The sequence below is a fragment of the Populus trichocarpa genome, chromosome 9 (assembly GCF_000002775.5).
Source record: "Populus trichocarpa isolate Nisqually-1 chromosome 9, P.trichocarpa_v4.1, whole genome shotgun sequence".
In the NCBI taxonomy this organism is placed as follows: Eukaryota; Viridiplantae; Streptophyta; class Magnoliopsida; order Malpighiales; family Salicaceae; genus Populus; species Populus trichocarpa.
The window spans coordinates 10,557,546-10,581,119 of NC_037293.2; the positions used below are offsets into that span (position 1 = coordinate 10,557,546).

General features: G+C 35.7%; 4 protein-coding genes across 13 annotated transcripts; 2 read left to right on the forward strand and 2 right to left on the reverse strand.

Moving 5' to 3' along the window:
- The first annotated feature begins 4,419 nt into the window (after positions 1 to 4,419).
- Positions 4,420 to 11,040, forward strand: LOC7463974 (5'-methylthioadenosine nucleosidase). Of its 8 annotated transcripts, none has more exons than XM_052455609.1 (9): positions 4,420 to 4,581; positions 6,269 to 6,379; positions 6,466 to 6,529; positions 7,257 to 7,348; positions 7,717 to 7,823; positions 8,175 to 8,249; positions 8,682 to 8,756; positions 9,281 to 9,373; positions 10,242 to 11,040. In XM_052455609.1, the coding sequence occupies exons 2-9, from the start codon at positions 6,292 to 6,294 to the stop codon at positions 10,437 to 10,439; spliced, it is 792 nt and encodes a 263-aa protein (XP_052311569.1). In that variant the 5' UTR covers positions 4,420 to 4,581; positions 6,269 to 6,291; the 3' UTR covers positions 10,440 to 11,040. The 8 variants fall into 8 exon arrangements, 6 of the variants coding, with proteins under 6 accessions (XP_052311569.1, XP_052311570.1, XP_052311571.1 ...); XR_008060052.1 differs by lacking the exon at positions 4,420 to 4,581 and adding an exon at positions 9,564 to 9,716 and having other exon boundaries at positions 6,141 to 6,379; positions 10,242 to 10,287; XR_008060053.1 differs by lacking the exon at positions 4,420 to 4,581 and adding an exon at positions 9,567 to 9,716 and having other exon boundaries at positions 6,141 to 6,379; positions 10,242 to 10,287.
- A 148-nt stretch (positions 11,041 to 11,188) lies between these two features.
- Positions 11,189 to 13,224, forward strand: LOC18102157 (type III polyketide synthase B). Its single transcript, XM_052455606.1, has 2 exons — positions 11,189 to 11,987; positions 12,183 to 13,224. Exons 1-2 carry the CDS (start codon positions 11,804 to 11,806, stop codon positions 13,172 to 13,174), a joined length of 1,176 nt encoding a protein of 391 aa, XP_052311566.1. The 5' UTR covers positions 11,189 to 11,803; the 3' UTR covers positions 13,175 to 13,224.
- Positions 13,225 to 13,441: 217 nt separating this feature from the next.
- On the reverse strand, positions 13,442 to 16,717 carry LOC7494271 (uncharacterized). Its single transcript, XM_002312948.4, has 6 exons — positions 16,357 to 16,717; positions 15,526 to 15,725; positions 14,704 to 14,844; positions 14,527 to 14,607; positions 13,766 to 13,890; positions 13,442 to 13,665 (listed from the first exon to the last, which is right to left on the reverse strand). Exons 1-6 carry the CDS (start codon positions 16,577 to 16,579, stop codon positions 13,617 to 13,619), a joined length of 819 nt encoding a protein of 272 aa, XP_002312984.1. The 5' UTR covers positions 16,580 to 16,717; the 3' UTR covers positions 13,442 to 13,616.
- Positions 16,718 to 17,187: 470 nt separating this feature from the next.
- Positions 17,188 to 20,916, reverse strand: LOC7463973 (probable alkaline/neutral invertase B). Of its 3 annotated transcripts, none has more exons than XM_024608283.2 (5): positions 20,514 to 20,916; positions 19,670 to 20,170; positions 18,860 to 19,291; positions 18,153 to 18,711; positions 17,188 to 17,590 (listed from the first exon to the last, which is right to left on the reverse strand). In XM_024608283.2, the coding sequence occupies exons 2-5, from the start codon at positions 20,105 to 20,107 to the stop codon at positions 17,295 to 17,297; spliced, it is 1,725 nt and encodes a 574-aa protein (XP_024464051.1). In that variant the 5' UTR covers positions 20,108 to 20,170; positions 20,514 to 20,916; the 3' UTR covers positions 17,188 to 17,294. The 3 variants fall into 3 exon arrangements, with proteins under 3 accessions (XP_024464051.1, XP_024464050.1, XP_002312983.1); XM_024608282.2 differs by having other exon boundaries at positions 20,292 to 20,916; XM_002312947.3 differs by having other exon boundaries at positions 19,670 to 20,916.
- Positions 20,917 to 23,574: the final 2,658 nt, after the last annotated feature.

Genomic DNA, 23,574 nt, shown 5'->3' on the forward strand with positions numbered 1-23,574 from the left:
TTGTACAGTAGTCATGTTTTTCAGATAGAATAAGAGTGCCAAATACTGAGCAATTCATAATATTTGCAAGATACGATTATATGTTTCTCTAATCTTGCTTCCATCAGCGCTTATAGATAATCCTGAAGAATATGGTCTAAGGAACCATTTGAAGTTACAGAATCATGGAACAGTGAACTGCTGTTTCAGGTTGTCAACACACTGTTCTTTTAGGTTATGTCCTCATACATGGGTCATCAAGTGCAGCATAAATGTCGACCTAAAAGAGGAGATTGAGATAATAGGAGTTTTAAATAAACAAGAATATCTCTCTGATCCCCCAATGTTTTCCATGAACACTACTACAAAATGGAATGACAAGGGTTTTATGAGCCGAACAGTACTGCTTGGGCATCTTAATTGCAATTTCTCCATCTATTATAAGACAATCAGTATCTTCCAAAAGTTAACGAAGAATCTTCAAATTTGTCCTCCTCCATGGACTTTGGCCAGTTTAGATTAGAATATGCGCGCATGCTCGATTGATATTTCCAATGATTGTTAGTTAATGCCATCCATGTTGTTGTGAGTACTGACTACACTTATGATGGCACCAGATGGAAATTTCCCTGTTGATGTAGTTCCTGAAGACCCATTTTTTAATCTCATGCATTTAACTAAAAAAACCTTTATATCTCTCCCTATCTTGGCAACCTTTATCCATCTGAATCCATTGATCTGCAAACAAAGATGGAAATAATTCTTTCTTGCGTACGGTCGTCTGCGTTGATGTTAATATTATTCCTTTCTACCTGCAATTTATCAGGCATGAAACTTTTCCTTGCTTTGCTTCTTAAAAAGCTAATAGATTCTTGTTAAATTATTCTTACTTCTGTTCTGATTGCTATCCAAATGGAAACATTACAGTTACTTTCTACATCCTTGATCAGAGAAGTGATGGATAAGTGGTCAGTATGTTTATTCATAACTTGGTTTTGTTTCAATAATTCCACCACACCATGTACAACATATAAATGGATAATTTGTCTGGCATTCTTGAGATAGGAATTTGTACATTATGATCTATGTGTCACAAACAAGGATTAAAAGCTGAGAACAAAGAGTTTGGGAAAATGTAAAAAGCTAAGGATTGAAAAAAATGCCAAGGATCGCCATAATTGTATCGTATGGTGGCAACAAAATTTCACTAGTGAAAGCCTGAAAGGGGAAGAAGTAGATAAAGACAACCTGACTTGACCTCATATAGCTTGTAGAAAGCTTTGCTCGAAATAGAACAGAACGGAGGAAGTGGATATTTGTAGATGAAACTAATTAGTTTGAAATTGAAACTTATTAGTTAAATTGAGTGTTTTTATTTAATTAACTCTGTTTTCTTTATTTCCAGCACTTTGTATGGTCACCTTGTTTAAACCCCATATATGTCTTTAAAGTCTTCCCGTCAATACATGACTGTCTAGGTCAGAATGCCCAAGTTTAAGAAAGTTTCCCGAACCTTTCTTTTTTGTTTCTAAGATAAAATATGCAATGGAGAAGAATCTTGATTTTACTAGATGATAAAACTTGCAGGCAAGAGTAACTATCCAAAATTACTATAAGTATCCCCATGTTGATAAACCACTAGCTGATAAAATTTGCAGGCAGGAGTAACTATCCAAAATTACTTTCAGTATCGCCATGTTGATAAACCAGGTTGGAATATAGGGTGGTCATGGACCAACAAGGAGATCACCCGGTAAATGCTTGGTGCATTCGCCACCAAGCAAAGGCAACTGCTCATCCGTTGAGTACCAAGGCGCTCACTCTTGCATGCCAACCTCTGTCATTGCCGATCTCATGCCAGACTCCCCACCGATGAGAATGTCCGAGAATTACTGCCATGTTGGCCTTCTTTCTACCTGAGCCATTGATCCTCTGGGGTCATTCTCCTCCTTTGAAATGACAGTATTCAACTTGAATGGGAATTCTACTGTCTATCCACCTGCAAACCTTACACTATTGGCACCAGGTCCCTGTTACAATTGTGGCCTGGTTGTAGAGACGAAACCCAGTCTCTTCAGATATTGAGGGTAGAAGCGAGTTCAGGTTTACAGTGAGTACTCCATCCAAAATTTAGCCTGGTTTAACATAAGACTTTAATGGCAGACAATTTGTTGACATAGATCCATTACAATGTTCCCATTCCTAAATTGCTTCTGCTCCATACAATTCTACCAAGGAAAATTAAATGTTAGATTTAAAGATGGCTCTGTAGTTATTGATAGCTATATGTCAGCAGATACACAGAAATCAGTATTATGGAATTGCCTTATAACGATCTAATTTTGTCTTTGGTTTTCAAATATGCTATGCTTGAGAGGATTCCCTTTTTTTTTCCTAGAATGATATGTTTGCCCTCATTTTTACTGTCACTAATTTCGCAACTTTGTTGTTTTCAGAAACATGGAAATCAACATGCACTTACCCCACTTTCTTGGCCAACAAAACACCCTGGTTGTTGTGTTTCGCTTTTCTCTATAATTCTAAAATCACAGCGTGCCCTGATTGCAGTTGTGGATGCAGAGATGCAGACCGAAGTACTGTTCCATGTGTACGGTACATATCTGTAATTGCCTAAATTTTATCATGCAAGCAAGTAGTTCAACCCATTTTAGGAGTTTCCTAGTTATCTGTTATCATAAGACAACAGTTTGCCAGATTAGATACAACTCATCTCTCTCTCTATGGAATAGCAGTGAAGGTGATTCCTTGCCACTATCAAACGTGGAAAACGCAGACATAGTGCAATGCACTAATCAAATGTGCCCCGTCATAGTTCATTGGCTGTGAAGAACAATTATATTGATCATTGGAGAGTGAAAATGACAATTTCTAACCACAACAATAAGAGAAATTACTCAGACTGGAATGTGCTTGTACAGCATCCTGGTTTCAAGCACAAATCAACTTAATTAGCTTCAACAGCAGATTGCTCCCTGCTGTCGGGTTTGCAGGTACTTAATGTCATTACATATTAGTTTCTTTTTTTTTCCTGAAGTAAAGAATTACAACGTGAAAATTAGCATCACAAGGAACCATGGAAATCATCTAGAATAGATTTTGAATGGAAATGCAATATAGCTAAGCTGCACTCTTTTTGGTTCAAGCCTGGAAATGGAAACTCCCATAGGGCTGAAATAGGCCTGGACATAAACTCAGAAAACGATGGATTTGTTTTGTTGTCCTGCAATTATCGCAGCCACGCAAACATTGGAAATTAACTATGGTTTCTTGGACTACCCTGTAGTTCAAGGGTGGTTGAATAATTGATATATGGGATTAACTTAATTATTTTACATTGACCGGACGAATAATGCACTCTTGATACTTCTCCGATCCCTTGTTACTCTCTTCCAACAGTAGCAACAGCAGTGATAGGCAACACCAACCCCACCTCCTCTCTCCTTATCTTAACAAACAAAAAGGCCACAAAAACTCCATTTTGATTTTGAGGTTGTTTCTCATAAAGCCATGGACTTGTTCCTCCAACTTGACTCCATTAAGGTATATCATCAATGGGTCTCTTTCAAATTTTGTTGTAATATTCTTTATGAGATTATTATTTGTGGTTTTTGTTAGTAGGGTGGTATACTTCTATGATCGGAGATAGAAAAACGTCATTTACGAGGGAATTGGCAAGGTTTTTGGAGTTTATTGACGAATTTGCAGTTAAAAGGCATGAAACAAAGTAAGATGTTTCGGTGAGAATAATGTACATGTACTTCACAAAACAAGGATGGTGCAAAATTTTGAGAAGAAAAGTGCAGAGTCGGCTGTGGTGATGATGGAAGACAAAGGCAACAAATGGTAATCATTCTTGTCATTTTGCAACACAACGCACCGAAAGTATCATCAACATTGAATATCTAATCAAATTACCTGACAGACCAGAGGTTCCTTCATTCATTTTCTCTCTGTTCATCTCAGTTATACGTACAAGGTGTCAAATCTAGTTAAGACAGGCATATAATGTCTTGTCGGGGTAAGATAAGGAAAACATTTAATTCTGCAGACTGAACTTTATCCTCCCTTGTTCGCTCCACCTCACAGCTTTTTGACAAGGAAAAAGATCAGCTTAAGCTTCATACAGTCGCAAATAGCTATTGAATTTACAATGTGATCATCAATCCTTCACGGAACTCTATGTTCGTATAATTTTAGTAGCAAATTACGTAGCGTGCTTGTGCAGACAAACTACGTCCGTGGGTAAAGGCTGCACGCAAACTAGCCGAATCAAAACAAAAATCGTGCTGTTCGATTTAACTTCTCCGTTCAGCCATGTCGTATACGCACAAAAATAAACATGATACTTGTGATAAGATTTTCGAATGAGAATTTTCATGACCACCTAAGCCACTACATAATATCTTTGTTTATGTTTTACTTGGTTTCATCTTTGCTTATGTAAGATTATAAGTTTATGTAGATTCATATATTGAAAACTAACTCCTTTGATTTTCATGAACCAGGTGCATGAGGATCAAATCATTCACCCTTTACCACGCTACAAAACAGTCACAAAACTGTAAGAGCTACCCAGCTCAGGTTTGTCTACTTGATGTGAAATCTGCAAGTAAATTATCATTTAATCTCTAGATTTTAAATTTAATTATATTTTAGTCCCTCCTGCTTAAAGCTTATTACTCAGTCCCTTGACTCTTGTTGACTGTGGACATATTAAAGAAATTTGTTGGCTTTTTTTCTTAATTTCAAATTTAGCCTGTGAGAATTTTAATTCTTAGGAAAATCCAAAATATTGCGAGCTTAGAGAAAAATCAAAACGTTTTAACAAGACAATAGTCAACAGGAGTTAATGGACTAAGTTGTAATTAGATTAAAAGAACAGGGACCAAGGAATATTTTACTAGGTATGTAGCCAATTGGGTTGACTGAAACACACCTGCCCAGTACTGCGGTCCATGTACATTCTATCTAAAATTATTATTGGCTGGCTGAGTTACATCTCCGTATGTTTTTTTGTTTGAATTTTTCTTCTCGTCAATATTAATAGTAGGCCTTGTCTTGGAAGTTTTATTTGAGGTGTAAGCTCGTCCGAGATATTTTATATATATATATATATATATATATATATATATATATATATATATATATATATATAATATTTCTCAAGAAAAATTATAATTTTGGACTTTCTTGTTATTTATTATTATTAAGTTCATGGTATCATGATCCAATTGTATTTTTAAAATTTAAAATTCTTTAGCTTTAAATTTTTTTATGTTTTTAAATATTTTTAATCTGTTAATAACAAAAATAATAATTTTTATTTTTTAAAAAAATATTTTTTTAATATATTTTTTTAAAAAAAATATTTTAAAAATTAATTTTTAGCATACTCTTAAACATATCTTAAATATGATGTCTGATTTAAATCAAGATTTATAATAAATAAAAAAAATTAATTTGATATAACTTGATAAAAAATTCTAGTTGACGGTCATAACTAGTGAAAGTTTGATTAATTTTTTTTAAAAGAAAATTCTAAAACATTATTATTTTAACCTTTAAAAAAAGTAATTAAAAGAAAAGGTAGAAGAAAAGACGAACGTGCGTGACCTGAGGTCGTTTGCAATGAACCATGCTCGTCGTGATGATGCCTGCAATTGTGCACAAGACCATGCCTGAACTTTTGCCTAAAGGCAAGGCAATGATAAATAAGGCCTGGCCCCACATCAATTTTTTTTAATGAAAATAATTCCACACTTCCTTCTTTACAAGGATAAAAGGCACAAGAGATTTGTATGGATGCGGTTGGGTTTTTTTTTTTTTTGGTTGTTTACAGTGCTCTTGAACATAATTTATTTTTATAATTTTAAATTATTATTTTTATTTATATTATTTTAATACATTAATGTTAAAAATAATTTTTTTAAAAAACAAAAAAAAATTAATACTTTTTAAATAAAAAAAACTTTAAAAATAGTCTTTTAAAACTATTTTAAAAATATATCAAATTAATTTTTATTTTATTCTTAAAATTTATTTTTAATATTACCATATTAATATAAAATAAATAATTTCAAAAAAAATGCAATTATACCTCACTGCCACGAAGGACCTAAGAGATACTACTTTATCTCGCTGTTTCTCTGTAAGTTTGTTTGTTCGATTATCCTATAAAACAACCACTAAATAAAGAACACATCTGTCATCACTTTCTCTTACATACCAGTAATACAATCCCTTTTGTTTTCATCTTCATTTCTCACAGAGACACCTACCAATCACACAGCTATGGCTCCTCATGGTGAGGGATCAGAGGAAGCCATGGTTGTTCAAGATGAGAATCGCAAACCCATCTCGTCCATCCTTATAATTATCGGTACTATGCTCTCTTTCTCTGTCTCGTATTTATCTACCTGGGTTTCATTTCATTCCTTTGTTTATGTGTTTTTATGTGTGTAATAGCTATGCAAACAGAAGCCATGCCTATTGTTAACAAGTTTCAGCTCAAAGAGGACCTTGATTCTGTGTGAGTTGATATTTTGTTTTTCTGTTTGTTTATATTGTAAATGGATTTGATTGTGGGTTGCTGTGATTGATCGTAAAGATGGTTCTATTCATTTCAATGAGTGACAAAGTTGCGATCTTTTTTTCATTGTTGTCTGTGAATTATGAAATAGTTAAAAGATCGTTTTTTTTTATGTTGTTTTATTGTACAAGTTTCATTATTTTTTTTTTAAGTTTGACTGTTTGTTAAAAGAATCAAGTACAATCAGTAACGGTGGTATATGATAGATTACCAGATCAAGGCGTATTTTTGTTGAATTTCAATTAGTAAAATACTGAAAGTTTTGTCCCTTTTCCTTTTGCTGAGTGATATGGGTAATTCGTTTTTTATTTTTCTAAATGAGGTTTGATTCTCTTTAATCTACAGTAAATAACCTTTTCTTTTTTAAATTCTGCGGGGTCATTATTTTTTGCTAGAAGGTTTTTATTTTAAGCTTGAACTTACAAGTTTGCTTTCGGAACTTTATTTACTGGAGAAAGATAGATGCTGGAAATGACTATTTTTTCATTGTTTGTATGTTGTTACCCCTTACTTCGTGTTTATTCTGATAAAACTGATATCATGGAGATTTATAGGGTATTCAAGTTTGTGAAAATGTGACGTGCTTTTGTTTTCTATTTGATACCATATATTATGTGTTTCTTGGTTGGGGTCAAGTCTTATACGCCAAAGAATGATGATGATTCAGGTTTCCGAAAGGGGTGCCTTGGGTCAGATATCATGGCGTTTACAAAGATCTCCAAATCAACTTAGTATGGCCTGGAAAGGATTCAACTCTGGGTAACTTATTTAGCTCTTGGGGGTTGTTGTTTTTTATTTTCTAATTGTGTTTAAAGCATCAACTATGCCTTACTTGCACGACCACGATACTGGGATAACATGTTTATCAAACATTCATGTTTTGAAAGTTTATATCCAGGCTGTTATGTACTGAATTCCTTAAAACTATAAACTTCCACCTCCATCAAATTCACACATTCCAAGACACACAGTACCAATTCTTGTATTCACCTGTTCTGGACATGGATATGGGATATGCATTCTATCTAGGTTCCTATTGTCATACAATAACTAATGGGGTGGCAAGGAACAAATGTTCTTTTATCTGTAGCATCCTATAGCATAATCATTCAAACATGTCTTTTCAGGGGTTGATAGTGTGGGCACAATTTCTGCATCTCTTGTGACCTATGCCGCTATCCAAGCATTACAGCCAGACTTAATTATTAATGCAGGCACTGCTGGTAGTTTTAAGGTATGCTCTTCCCCTATGTTGTATGAACTGCTGATTTAATTATTTCCAAAATGTTACTGGTCTTCTGGTATTCCATTTTTCATTTAATATTTCACTGTTAAGATTTTTTTTTTCCTTCCACACAAGCAAGGTTCATTCTTTTTTTCTTTTTTTTATACTGTGCTTTCGATATAACACACCAGCTGTCTTTTTTTGATCTGCCAATGCTATTATTTGCTACTATTGAAAAGAGTTCACCCTCCTTTTATAAAAGCAGTAAAATACTGACTGCCATTCTAAATATTCATGTGAAACAAAATAATGCATTTTCTTTTAAATTTCTACCAAAAGCTGATTGATGGAAGCTTCCAGGTCAAAGGAGCATCCATCAGTGATGTGTTTCTTGCATCTGACGTTGCTTTCCATGACAGAAGAATCCCTATTCCTGTAAGTGTTCCTTGCGTTTTCCAAATTTTTTTTCTTGCAACTGTCAATGAGGCAAAGGAACCTAAATTTTTGTATTCTGATGGCCAAAACCTAAATTTGAAGGCCATTAACAAAACCTATTGCTCATTTTATTCATAATATCCTATTATCAAAATAAACTACTTATCTCATTAGTGAAACCTGCAATCTGGACATAAAGTTGTGTAGATGCTACAGGTTGCTGGAAGTCCTCATGAGCTTTGGTACTCCAAGTGAAAAAAACTCAAACAAAACTATGAAAGCACATACAAACTCCTAGCAGATGGCTAGGTTGGGTGTGTGGTTTTTAATTCTGCTTCATAAATGATAATTTTCCTTTTTCTGTACTGTGTTTTTCAGTATCACTACTGTGCCTAATCCTTTTCTGCCTCTTTTTTTTCTTTTTTCTGGTAGGTTTTTGATCTCTATGGAGTTGGCTCAAGGCAGTCCTTCTCAACACCTAATCTCTTGAAGGAGCTTAACCTAAAGGTGATTTTTATTGAACATTTCCATCCCTTATCAGTATGTGCTGGATGCTTTCTTTTTGCATTAGTTTTCAGCTAGTTAATGCTTTTAGGCTCTTACCATTTATGAGATTGGGTCCAAATAATTCTAAAGGTTCCGAATAAATATATAGTCTATTTCTTATGGAGCTATAGTCTTGTTTTTCTGAAGAAGAAACCATGCTTTTTTGGGATTTGACGGGTGAACTTTACAAAATTAGGTTCTTAACCTTTTGAACATGGTTAATGATCCAATATCACCTCATCAATAAACTCTAGGAAGTAGTGTGTAGTTTTATTTATGCACCCGCATATTGCATACTCTGCCGATGATGATGCAGTGCTAGTTAACTGATGGCAGTGAATGGTTGAAATTCTGTTTGACAGGCATATATAAATAAACTGTGCTGAATATTTGCCTACTGCATGATATGGAAACTTTCTGCATTGTTTCATCTGGAAGCCTCCAATGACCTTCAAAAATTTTAATACACTATGTTGATGTTTCAGGCTGGGAAATTATCTACTGGAGACTCTCTGGATATGTCCCCACAAGAAGAAGCATCAATTGTTGCAAATGATGCTACAGTTAAGGACATGGAGGTAAAGTTGAATTCTTTCCTGATAACATGTGGGCTGAAACATTCCCATCCCGATGAACTGAGTTATGGACTGAGATTTTTTTAATTAATTGCTTGGTACATATTTAAGACTTAACCTTCAGTGATCAGGTTCTGTTGATATTACTGAACATGTCATTTGCCTTTCTTTTTCTTTTTGTCTTGGAGGACAGAAGAAATGGGACTGAAAATGTTGATCCTTCCTGTATTGCTACATGCCAGATGTTTGTCTGCAGGAGCTTCCTATGCTATGATTCTTGTTAAAATTGGAATGCCTGCCATGCACATGGACTCTTTCTCTAATAATCTAGTTAGACAGATACAAGGTCTTGGAAATGCTTGTTGCCGTTGCCTTTCATTCTCCAATTAGTCATAAAACATGCACAAGTACCTGACACCATTTCTATTTAGCATATGGAATTTAACCAGATGATGGGAGTGTTAGTGTACAAAAATGCATGACTTACAGGATACATTGAATGCAATTTCCTTCAATAAGTTCTGATGAATCTTCAACAGCAGTGTGTACTATATACAGCCATACATCATCATATCTTGAACACCTTTATGCATGTTAAACTTGAATTTCATTTGTTCTGGAGTAATGTACACCGGGATTTTGCTCTATTGCTCCAAAATGGCAATTTTGGGTTTTCTCTGGAACTAGGAATTTCTTGCAATTAGCTTAGCTTATCGTCCTTTAAGTGCAGCTCACAACCTTCTCGCTTTATATGATAGGGAGAATGACACATTAACTGAAAATACACACATTAACTGAAAATACCATTCTCATTCCTAAATTTTATATGTTTCTTGGCTCCTGAATAAGTATTTGATATATTTGGCTTCAGGGAGCTGCTGTTGCTTATGTGGCTGATCTTTTGAAAGTCCCTGCAATATTCATAAAAGCTGTGACTGACATAGTGGATGGTGAGAAGCCACCTGCAGAGGAGTTCTTGCAGAATCTGGCTGCAGTGACTGCTGCACTTGACCAGGCAGTCACCCAAGTAGTTGATTTCATTAATGGAAAGTGTCTCTCTGAACTTTGATATGATGTGACCTACACTGCCTGATTCTTTTGAAGATACATGTGAGGAAGTGTCAGATGAACCATTGTTCTATGAGATATACAATATAGGTTTGAAGAAATATGATATTCAGCTTAAAATCGCTATAGTTCATAGTTTGAGCAGGACCAATGCTCTTAGGTCTGGTGATTTGGTTTCTATTTCCCACCACTCGACCAAGGTTCAAGCATTGGTACCAACATGGTATGAGTAGGTATATACCGGTAATCTGCCAAAAAGTTGATATGCTGATTGTTATTTGTTCAACGACACAGTTTGGATTATCTGGTTCTAAGCAAAGTGTGGGTCTAGTCCTCATCATGTGGTCTTTCCTCATTTGGGTGATGGTTGTAGCTGGGAAGCTTCTTATAACAGCAGAAAAAAGGTATAATCAAGGACTATTCAGCTAGTTTCTATAGTTTGGCAGTGAAGTTAGTTTCAGGGAAAGAGATGTCGTGACTGCTTATGTTCAGTTGCGTGAACTGGCATTTGAATTTTTCGATGACAGGCATTGTATATTCTCATTACTATTGATAGACATTTGCACAAATATATTCATGGTTTGGTTTTGTTGTCATAAAAACTTCCGACTTCTATGATTTGAGCAACCTCAGCCTGCAATTCGTGGACTAATCTCTATTTGATGGCCAGCCACCTGCAAACTACATTCTATTAAAACATGTTAACGTTATTGTTGCGGGAACCTTAGTTTCTAGCATAAAAAGGGACGTTCGCCATTATACGTAACGTGCGTCGAACCCGAGTAGTTGGATATCCAAATTGGGTGATCATCGAAGGTAAATTATTATCTGGTTTTTAAAGAATGGTCTGAGGGAAGGTTCAAGTTGAACCCTCCATTATTTCAGTAGAGATGCGATTTTTAGATTTCACGTTACCCTCTGTTGACTTGCTCCTATTCTCTGTACAGCTTATCTTTTTGGTGCAACAAGAGCTAAACGATGTAATAATACAAGGCTGGTGCATCTTCTTCTTTTTTTGTGCTTATTTTATGCAACGATTTGGGGCTGCATGCTTGGATATAAGTAAGCACAACATCAATGCAGCAAGTTGCAAAGCCAGCACCAAATATCAACCAAGATCTTTAAACATAATCTGCATGAAAGCCTTGTTTCTCAACTACTGCCTTTACCCTAAATAAAAGAAGGCAGATTTATGTATCACTCTGTATGAATGAAAATACAATTATCCCATCAATCTTATTTTAATATCTTCAACATAAAATGCAGCTGTATATATGAGACGCCTGCCTTTGCTTCATAAGGAAGTGAAGGGGTCTGTATAACATCTTCTAGCAAGTGTATCGACATTCTTCCAGCAGCGAAAACATGGGGTATGAACAGATCGTGCAAGGAGGCTTGACAACAAAGGCCAACCCTGGCAAAGCTACAATTCTGGCTCTTGGCAAGGCATTCCCTCACCAGCTAGTCATGCAAGAGTTTCTGGTTGATGGATATTTCAAAAACACCAATTGTGATGATTTGGAGCTCAAGCAGAAGCTAACTCGACTCTGTAACACTACTAACTTTTCTTCCGTTTAGTTTTTCACATCCAGTTAACTACTAGTGAATGCATGCATATCCATATCTATTGAATCTATAAATGAGAGATCGTGTAGGGGATATGACACTCCTTACAATAAATTGGTTAGTTTATGTGCATCTTCTAACTGAAAAACTCACATTTTCACTTTATGGAAACTTGCAGGCAAAACAACGACTGTGAAAACTAGGTATGTGGTCATGTCAGATGAGATACTAAAGAAATACCCTGAACTTGCCATTGAAGGCCTCCCTACTGTCAAGCAGCGATTAGATATCTGTAACGATGCTGTCACACGGATGGCTATTGATGCTTCACGGGCTTGCATCAAGAAATGGGGCAGACCTGTATCTGATATAACTCACTTGGTCTATGTCTCATCGAGTGAAGCTAGGCTACCAGGTGGCGACCTTTACCTAGCAGGAGGTCTTGGGCTCAGCCCTGAAACACAGCGGGTTATGCTATACTTTGCAGGTTGCTCTGGAGGTGTCGCTGGCCTTCGCGTTGCCAAGGATATTGCTGAGAACAATCCTGGAAGTAGAGTTTTACTGGCTACTTCTGAAACTACTATTATCGGGTTCAAACCACCAAGTGCAGATAGACCGTATGATCTAGTCGGGGTCGCACTCTTTGGGGATGGTGCTGGAGCTATGATCGTAGGCACAGATCCAATTCCGGTCACTGAAAGCCCTCTCTTTGAGCTTCATACAGCAATCCAGAATTTCTTGCCAAACACTGAAAAGACTATTGATGGGAGGCTAACAGAGGAGGGTATCAGCTTCAAGCTATCAAGGGAGCTTCCTCAAATAATTGAAGATAACATCGAGGGATTCTGTCATAAGTTGATAGGAAACGCCGGACTGACTGGCAAGGATTACAACAAGATGTTTTGGGCAGTCCATCCAGGCGGGCCCGCAATCTTGAATCGGATGGAAAAGAGATTTGATTTGCTGCCTGACAAGCTAAATGCTAGCAGAAGAGCTCTAATGGACTACGGCAATGCTAGCAGCAACACCATTGTGTATGTGCTGGAGTACATGATAGAAGAATGCAGGAAGATGAATGGAGGCTCTGAAAATTGTGATTGGGGCCTGATACTGGCTTTCGGACCTGGAATTACCTTTGAGGGTATTCTTGCAAGAAAACTAGCTGTGTAAAATATGATATGATGGTGCCTTGAGTATTATAATAACTTGGTTCTCCTACAGCTAGTGGCAGAATAACTCTGAATGCATTTCTTGGCCAAAAACCTCCTTTACTACAACTTGACAGCCCCATCAATTCGTTTTTAACTATTTATCAAAATCTCCCCTAAGCCTACTCAAGACATGCTCTTATATCAGTTTTGATGGGTATCAAAAGTTAGCACCTCATAAAGGTAACTAGATTTGCATCAACTCTCACAGCATGAACAGAAGAGAATATTAGCGCCGAAAAATTAATTAACCATCCATTAAATTATATTTTAAGTGCAAATATCCAACCAAAGTTTCTGCATCCCCAGCTTTACAAGTGAACCCACTTTTCTCCAGTCATGATTTGATAGAGAAATTTTACGTGGCAACGTTGCTCATCGACCACACCATAAAAGAACTTTAGTTACACCACTCCAGAGGGGAGGCGGAGAACAAGCTGCCCTCCAAATACACTGCAAGAAAATTACAATCAGATATGTTGCAAAAAAAAATTGTACCTTGATGTTTCAAATGCTCTTCTGGTAAAAGAATGAAATTCAAACATTAGCAAACCTTTTGACATAATAATAACAGAAATCTGCTAAGATGAAAGTCTGGACGATTTCTGAGATAAGAACCATAGAAGGCCATAATCCATACCCCAAGGCCACCAACAAGTGTCCCCGAGTATCTAAAACCTGTTCAAAAGAAACAAGACTTTAATGGTGATTGCAACTCTAATCAGTTAATATTTTGATGGAAAAATTTGTTTCAGCCAAAGATTAGGAGGAAACAATATGAAGTACTTCTTTTTAGACAAAAAAAGAAGTGCATTTGGCACATAAATTTTGTAAAATGACTCCTACAAAAACTGTGCTGGCATCAGGTTGGCATGATTGACTAGCAATAGTAAATGGGATGAAGAAAGAAAATCTCTGCCCATTCCAGTATCATTGATAACCAGTTAACCACTATTCAATCCTATACAGTAAATTGATTATTTTATCACAATAAACAATGTGGTTTTGTAAAGTCTGTCTAAGACAGCAATGTTCTGCATTTTGATTGCATACTCAAAACAAACCTCTTGTGACACCGAAATCACTTCATGATGTGGCTAGCTATCTGAAAGCATCAATAGCATTTAAAAGCAGCAACAAAAGCAGAGAGATACCAAAGACAAACCCACTGGCAGAGCACCAAACGAGTCAGTAATTTTCAAGAACACCTAATCTGATAAGTTTAGGCTCCCTGGTTCAAAACATTTTCGTATGTTCCCTTTGGAACACATTCTAAAACCAGCTATATGAAGATTCAGATCTGCAAGAACAAACCTGGAGAACCCAATGGGCACAGCTCAAGAACCTTGCAACACCCAATGCAAATACATAATGAGCAGTGAATGGCTCAACAATCTGAAAGTAGAGGGGAAAAAAGACATGAGTTTCAACTTTCATTTTGAAAACATACTAAACTAATACTTTTTACATAATGAAATCAAAGCACCAAACCTTGGTGTTTTGCATGACCCGCAACTGAGGAAGCACAGAAACAGCTTCCAGGTATACACAGAATGCCCAGAGGATCCGGTTCAGTAGGTTATGAGCTGTTGACGGATGAATAAGCAAAGCCAAAACAGCACAGGGTGCCGCCTGCATCCAATTCAAAAGAAGAGTATGAGTTAAAGGTATTGCATGAGTTAAAGGTATAATCATTAACAAGTAATAAATATTCATAATCATTCCAGAGAAAGAAAGAGAGCTTGCTAAGCATGAAAGAAAGAATTTGAACTTGAATGTGAGAAAATCTAAGCAGCAACCTTAGTTGCATCCACAAGTTTGTGGGAGTATCATAAGGAGTATGCCATTGTCATGGAGTAAGTGATTAGAAAAGAACAAGAACAAAGAAGTATAAAGGAGACATTACAACTAAATAGTGAATATTGAAGGGAAAAAATTTAAAGAAGAGAAATACATTATAGTAATTCAACTTTCTAAATTGAAGTATACAAGTGAAGGGATGCACACAAAAGAGCTCAAGGATGCCTAAAAAATCCTCAATCAAAAGGTACAGTAAAAAAAGAAAAAAGAATTGACTGCGACAAACATATTCTCGATAACATTAACACCTAAGCTCGGCTTGTGAACAAAGTGGTATTCATTCCCAGGTGAAAGAAGCACTAAACTTGCCAGAAATGCCTTTATTTTACATTTAAACTTACATTAATACAAACAAATGTAACTGTAACAGGAAAAATTAAATAGTCTTTCCTATTGAGTAACCAGAAATATACCTGTATTAACAAAACAGTGTGGAGTTAATCAAATACTCACCACATAATATAATGCAAAGTTGTCTTTGTCCTCCATGTAACTCGACTTCAGATTAAAACGGATCATATAAATAACCCACAGGGTTGTTGCCAACGTAGCTAAATCCAGTATGGTATGTATATCATATTCCATTACGAAGCTGCAGTACAACCTTACAGCTAAGAACATAGCTGTCAGCTCCTGAGTTTTCAGAGATAATCCTGAAAAACATTAAAATAATGTTAAAAGACAAAACTTTGCATCCAAAAACTAAAGATATAACCACAAAATCATTGCACCACAAAATCATTGAACCACAACAAGTTCCAAAATTTCGCAGAAAAATCCAAGCTTTCTTTCTACTTACATTAGTTCCCATCAAACAAACAAATTTATCAGTTAAACAACAAAAAAAAATCCAAAACTTTATTTCAAAAGCTAAAGATAAAACCACAAAATCATTGAAACACAACAAAAGAAAACCCAACATTTTGCGCAACAATCCCAAATCTCTCTGATTCCATCAATTCCAAAAAAAATTTTATCAAAACAACAAAAATGATCAACCAATTCAATCAATTCCGAATAAACAAAAAATATAACAACTCGTTGATCAACAAAAAAAAATACTGAAATTTACCACAAGAATCCTACATTTCCCTCTAATTCAACCAATTCCCAAAAAAACAATCAATTCATTAATTAGAAAAAAAATAAATAAACACTAAATCAGTGACGCACAACAGAAAAAATCAAAAATTCAACAAAAAAATCAAATCCTTCTCTCTAATGAATAACTCCCATCAAACAAAAAAATCAAAACCCTATAGATTTGGGATTCCGTTTAATTACCAGCACAAGTTTTCTCTTTCATTAACTTATAAATAAGCACAGAGATTCCAATGGAGTGAACAGCCTCAGCAGCCACAAAGAGGTTATCGTGATCGTGTACGATGAATCTGAGGAGCACCAGCGCTGACATTCCAGCCACCACCGCCAAAAACGCCTTGACCTTCGGAGGCTGCCGTCGCACCCACGTCGTAACCACATGGATCGGTCTCCTCGGTGGCCTCATCGTGGATTTCGATATGATTTTCCTGAGAAAGTGATGGAAATTGAGGGGAAATTAGGACGATAGATTGAAAAAGGGAGGGGATTTTTTTATTGGGCTTTCACGGAATTATTTTCTTTCCTGTTATCTTTTGCTTAATTGTAATTTTTGTCTGAAAGAAAGTAAAAGTCAGCACAGTCACTTTAGTTTCAAATAATTGATTAATTCAACCCATACATTTTAGTTTTATTCAAATTGTATCCTTTGATTCTATTTTAAGGTAACATGTACTAACCTTCTTATTTAATCGATTCATGCAAAAATAAATTTTAAACTAAAATCTCGATTACTCACTACCCTAAATTTTCAAGATTTCCTGAATCAATCTTATTAGAAGTCTTGTGATTCTAACCATTTAAATTATTATTTTCACATACAAAATCTGCAACATTTTAACAGTATTTTTTATTTCCAATTACCATGAATTTGAAGTTATAAGCACGTACCAAAGTTTTAAGATGTTTAAATTTTATGATCTTGAGTTTTAAATAATATTTGACAATGAAATGATTTCAGGATGAGGTGCAGATGATTTTGGAGCCAGATAATGGAACAAGGCAGGATCAAAACTCTGGAAAAATCGAAATAGGAACTTGAACTGCAGGCAGGAAGCTACAAAGACGAGGTTAACATCTGCAAAAGACCAAGGAGTGTGTGTAGATAAGCTAGACAAGTTACATCAGAAGGTCCATGAATTTGATCTTCTAATGGGAGGCTTCATTTGTTTGTCTTCCTCGAGTGCCACCGTACCCAAATGAGAAGGGTCTTCCAGCATCATTTTTGCAACCAAGTAACCAGCAATGGACCAGGTTTGGGATTTACGAGCCTGTTTCCCAATGAAACGACCAAGTTTCCCATCGTAATATTCCGGCCAGTTGTCTTTTATTAATCTTGTTTCGGCGAGCTCGATAGCACGTCTTGCGATTTGGGGGCGGCCAGTCTTGATGCATGCCGCGGTGAGAAGCCACAAGAGCACTGCATCCATTGCAACAGCCAAAATGTCTCAAAGATGATCTCAGCAGGGAAATACAGAAAGGTTACATCAGAGAGCTCAACATGGTTGACAGAGTAAAATAATGAAGATTTTAAGCAGGTATACAAGTGGGTTGAACAGGATTAATATTAGCGTAGGTACAGAATATAACTGTTGTTTCAATCCAAGGCCAAAATTCATGAAAGAATTTGCATAAAAATAGTTTAACCTCTCTGACCAATTACTTGATGCATGAGTGGGATCAGATTCTCCAACAAAAAATGGGGTGCTTACAAGGCCTTTTTTTCTCTGATAAGAACAAGAAACTCTGGATCGATGTGCTGGGGATTAACATTCAGCGTTTCAAGGGGATAAAAATCATGTAAATACTGATTCAATAAAAATTCAAGCAAAGGCGTGGCATAGCAACAAAGTTAATCATTTTGGGCCTCATTTTATCAAATGCATTATGCAGGCCAGATCTGCAATCAACCAAAAAACCATGGCAGATGTAGTTGCTTTATGAATTTGTTATCCAAAGGAAAATGTAGTGCAGTAGCATACCTGGCCAGGATCCTCCATTGTGGTAACTCCATCTAGTGTTTTTTGGATCACATCCTGTAACAATCCGCCATTCATGGCTCTCTATTGCTGGATAGATTACCTTGAGTGGCATTTCTCCAACCAATTCCTCCCACCGTGATTCTATAAGATCCATTATTGCGGTGGATTGTTCAGGGGTTGCCAAGGATGACAGAATTGCAATACAATTACCCAAGCAAAACCAACGGAAGTCCATTCTTGCAGGACTAACATTCCCGATAAAGTAACCACCACGGACTGGCATAAAATCAAAAATCCATTCTGGAAGAGAATCAGGTATTACATTAAACTTGTTAACAGCAGTATGAGAATATTCCTCTGTTTTATAGCGATATATATCATTAAGCTGTTTCAGGTCAATCCAATAATAACTCCTCATGTGAAAACTTAACGCGTGAAGGCGTTTTGTAATCCGTTCTACAAACTCATTCCCCTCCTCGTCTTGCTTCAGTAAAAGCAAAGCACATCTTAAAGCCATGAAGAAAAGTGCTTGAATTTCAATGGGATACCCATAAACACCCTGAAAGATGCATAGCCAAAGACAATACATGATTTGAACTTGAAAAATAAGCAAAGGATGAACATAGCAACAAGCACCACATTAAGTACAGTCCAGGCGGACAATAGATTAAGAGATGCCTCATTTGTAATTAACCAATGAAACTCACCATTCTGCGATCAACCATGCAGCATCCATCGGCGCAAAGAAGAGTCGGGAATGTGTCAAACCCCTCTGAAAGACATAAACTCAAAATTAGGCGCATGCCCTTCTGACATTCTGGCTTTTCAGCCAATGATGTGTCGCCTGTGGACTTGGTGTATGCTCGGAGTAAGAAAATCCACCAAAACCCAGAATCAACAGGAGCCACTCTTCCTATTGCACTCTCACCAAAATCTGCCATCAAAGTCTCATTGTGCGTGACAGGATCGTGGAGTACTTTAAAACTTGCAGGCATTACCCCTTCTCCAAGCTGGAATCTGTCAATCTTTTTCTCCCATGATTGAAGGCGAAGAGTCTTCAAGATGAAATTCTTGACTATTTCAGGTTCCCCGTTCATCAGAAAAGCCAATGCACTTGGGACAAAATCTCTTACAAACACCTATGAAAATAAAGAAACCAAATTAATGTACAAACTCTAAACCCTAAAAGATTCCAAGACGCCGATTACAAATGCAAGACTGTCGTTCTCATGCGATAATATGATCAGATGCATACATGCAAAAAACATGGAGTGGTAGAAAGGTTAACTTTGGAACACGAATCATAATCGCATTATAGACACAAAGATAATCAAAAGGCAGAACGAAAAAATAAATATCCCCTGAATGCAGCTTCAAACAAATCAAGTGAACGGTCAAGCAAAAATGGCAGCCATCCAACTTGCAACAAAATGATTCTATCTGCAGATAGTTAATACCCTAATAAACAAAATTTATTATCATATAAAACAAGGTAGTAAAAATCACGTGGTCTTCACCTGATCATAATTCACCTGTTCCTCAGAATTATCCAGTGCTGCTATGGTTCCAACAGGTTCACCACGAAAATAAACCAATGATCTCCTCAAAGCCTCCCAAGCTTCAGCCACAGTTGGATGTGTCTCAACCCCAAATTGTGATAATGGAGTATTAAACCCTGACCTTCTACCGGGAGAAGGCAAACAATTAAGGTGGTCAATTAACCTAAAATTATTCTCAACTCTTGACGAGGGACGAGGAGAAGGAATTGGCAACCCAGTAGACAATTCGCTTAGGGACCTTTCATCGCATGATCTTTGCCTGTCCATATTCAAAGGCCTTGGTGGCCTATCAAAAATCCTTGAGAAATCCATTTCTTCAATTTCAGCCATATCACAAAGGGTTTCAGCATTTCTCAAGCTTCCTTTTAGAGACACATCTACATTAATACTAGACATTTGTCGGATGTTTTGCCAATGACAAAACACACAACTTTGAGTGCAACACCTTGTACAAACAACCTGCAATTGAATTCACCAGAAACAACCAAACTCAATGCATGTAAGAGAAAAACTTGTAATAACCGAGACGGGTTTTTCACTCTCTCTTTGAAAAACGAAAAACAAAGATTCAAGACTCAACCTTTTTGATCAGTTTTGACAAGTTTTCTCATCAACCAAACAGAAAGTCTTAACTTTCACACACCAAGCCCTCAAAGTTTCAAACTTTTTATTAAAAAAAAACAAACAGCTACAACAAACCAAGTTATTTGCCGAACAAAAATAAGACCAACTCCAAAGACAGCTTCAATGACCCAAAAAAAGGGAAACAAGCAGAGAGCAAGAGAGAGAAAAGAAGACGAACGGGCTTGCTTTGGAGAGGGTGACGAATGAACAGAACCGAAAACCTTTGAATCAAGTGGGCCCAAAATGCAAAATGTGATACTATATTGGTAGAGCATCACAGACAGGTGAGGCTGCCTGCATGTACGGACGGTTCGTGGGTCCACATGGGATTCAAAACTCGATACTTGTATATGGAGAAGACAAACCTCAAATTTAGTTCCTAAACTATTGCTCATTTATCAATTAAGTCCTCACACTGAAACTCACCTTATATTAGAAATTCTTAAATTAGTCTCCATTCAAATGTTAAGCAAGTTTCGGCCTAAAGTGCATACCTTGTGCTAGTGCTATAAAATCCGCTCTGCCTAGATGGTTAGTCTATTGAACTAACACCCTGGTTGCTTGATCAGGCTGATGGATGGATCAAGTTTTAATATACTGTTTAATTTAAATATCAAAAGGATGTTGTCTCGACGATGATTTAACATCATAGAAGAGGATTTAATTAAGAAATTATGTCATTAGAAACTTTATTGGGAACATGTTTAACTTAAGATCTGACAGCAGAACCGATAGATATTCTGGGGACTAGTTTAGGGCATCCTTATAATGAGTGTGTGAAGGCGCATGAGCTTTGGAACTTGAGCCATGAAAGGGCAAAAAATTAAATGGACACCAGTCCGTGACGTTATAATGCAAAGGGATCTCTTCTTTCTTTGCAGAGTGGAAAGATGTCCTTTTTTGCAGGTCGACAGTCTTCGTCATATCCAATAAGAGTTGGCATTGGTAGTTGGTTTTTTTTGCACCCATTATGAGTTGGGATCGCCATGGAATTTACTGTTCCCAAGTTAGCATGAACAATAGGAGGAGCAGTGAAATCCTGTCTGTTACTCTGTTACCTACTCTAGGGAAATGATTATAAATAGGATATATATATATATATACACACACACACATTACCCAATCAATTCAAATAGGTACTCATCATCTATTTTTATTATTGTTCTATTCTTTTACAATATAAAGCGGAAAAAAAAAAAACAAGAAGCTCTGCCCTCCCTTTCTGGCGATGCTCTGTCTGTCGATACAAACAATGCAAGCGCAGAGCATCGCCAACTGGTTATAGTGACAAATCACATTGATTGCTCCAGCTCTCAAACAAGCTAGATTCTAAATGTCTCCGAATCATTTGTCTCTTGCCTTCTGAACCTAAAAGATCGAATGAAAAAGACATAAATTCCTTTAATTCCAAGATAATTTATTATTTGAAGAGAAATAGATCTGTTCTAGGCAAGAGATCTGCATAACAAGCACGAGCAAGTAATGTAACGAACATTCGGCAAAATCCGTTAATTATTACTCCAGTTCAAGGATGAAAGCAATCTCACTCCATTAATTTACCGCGTAAATATTAGAGTTACTGTTGATGGATAGCGAATGCCATACACATCGTCAAATTACAAGCAACTTCAAACAAAGCAAAACAGGATGCATAAGTTGCCTATATGCAAACATTAAAACACGCAGAGTACTTGAAACTCCAAATTGAGATTAAGAGGCTACATCATTTTCGAGAAATGAGCATGTACTCCAAATTGTATAAATGATTGAATTACACTTCTACCACGCATACTAATGTACAGGACTAAACCAAAATTAAAAATAATACTTATCTATTGAAATACTTTAAAGTTAATAAAAATTTATTCTTTGTTCTTAAAGTTTTATTACTTATTAATTGGTGTAAAAAGATTTTCTTAAATAAACCTATTAAGATTTTAACAACAATATCTTATTTAGATGTATTATTAAACAAGATTCAATAAAAATAAAAAAAATTATGCTCAATAAAAAAATAACAAATTTAACAATAACAAAAAAATGAAGATAACTTGAGAAACTTTTGAATGTACTTTCACTTATCCAAGACACTTGTTTATAGAACTTGAGATTCCAAATATTAACTACTCATGATCTATGAATCTTTGTAATTCATGATTATTCATTAATTATGATAAATGTTTATATTCATGAATGTTTATAGTTCTTGAATTATTCATAATTACATTCATTCCCGCACACATAATTAATATATTGATTTATATACCGAGAGATGCGGAGATTATAAGAAATTATCAATAAAATGTAGATTTAATAGTAAATATTTTTCATTAACCAAATTTAGATTCATTGTTTAATTTACATAGCTATTATGAGTTTGAGATTTTTGTTATCCAAAGGTTATTTGAGAATATTTTTTCACTTACATTTAATTTGTTTTTCAAAACAATGTTTATTATTTCATGTTAAAGCAACTATATTTGAATATAAAATTCAACATGATTTTAATCTCGAGTGTGTGTTCATCACTGTAATTAGACCAAATTAAAAATACTGATTACATGTTTTATAAACCATTCCAACAATTATATCATGATAGTGACTATTCACAAGATCCATTTTTAAAATTACACAAGTCAGTCATCTTGGGAAACTACAAGAAAATCACAACGCCATTATAATAGAACAACAGTGATCATTTACAAAACATTGTGGAGAGAAATTCACGGTATTCAAGTTAATTATAATTACGGGATAATTATAAAATAAAAGAGAGATAGATAAAAAGAAAATTACTTATTGGCCTGCAAAAAGTGACAAAAAATCTCTACTATAATAAAAAAAATATATACATTTTTTTTTCTATTTTCTCTCTACCAATTCCCCCTTTCTTTTATGTTAATCTCTCTTCTATGCTATAAGTATTCAATAACTACAGCTTGAATATCATGAAACTTATAAAAAATACATGATACTCTACTCAATGTGCAGCGATATATAAATAGAATAGGAAATATATGTTACACGCTATATACATCATAAGAGGGAATATTTACAGCATCTATCGTGGAAAACATATAGCAAGCCTTCTTGCAGGGATTGGAAAACATATAAGAAGCCTCTGGTTTGGAAAAGTAATGTCACTGTGAAAGCATAAAACACCCCATCAAAGCAGTGACCAATGCAAATTCGGATGGAAATAGTCTTCTTGCAGGGTTTTTTCTGTGCGTGTGTGATTT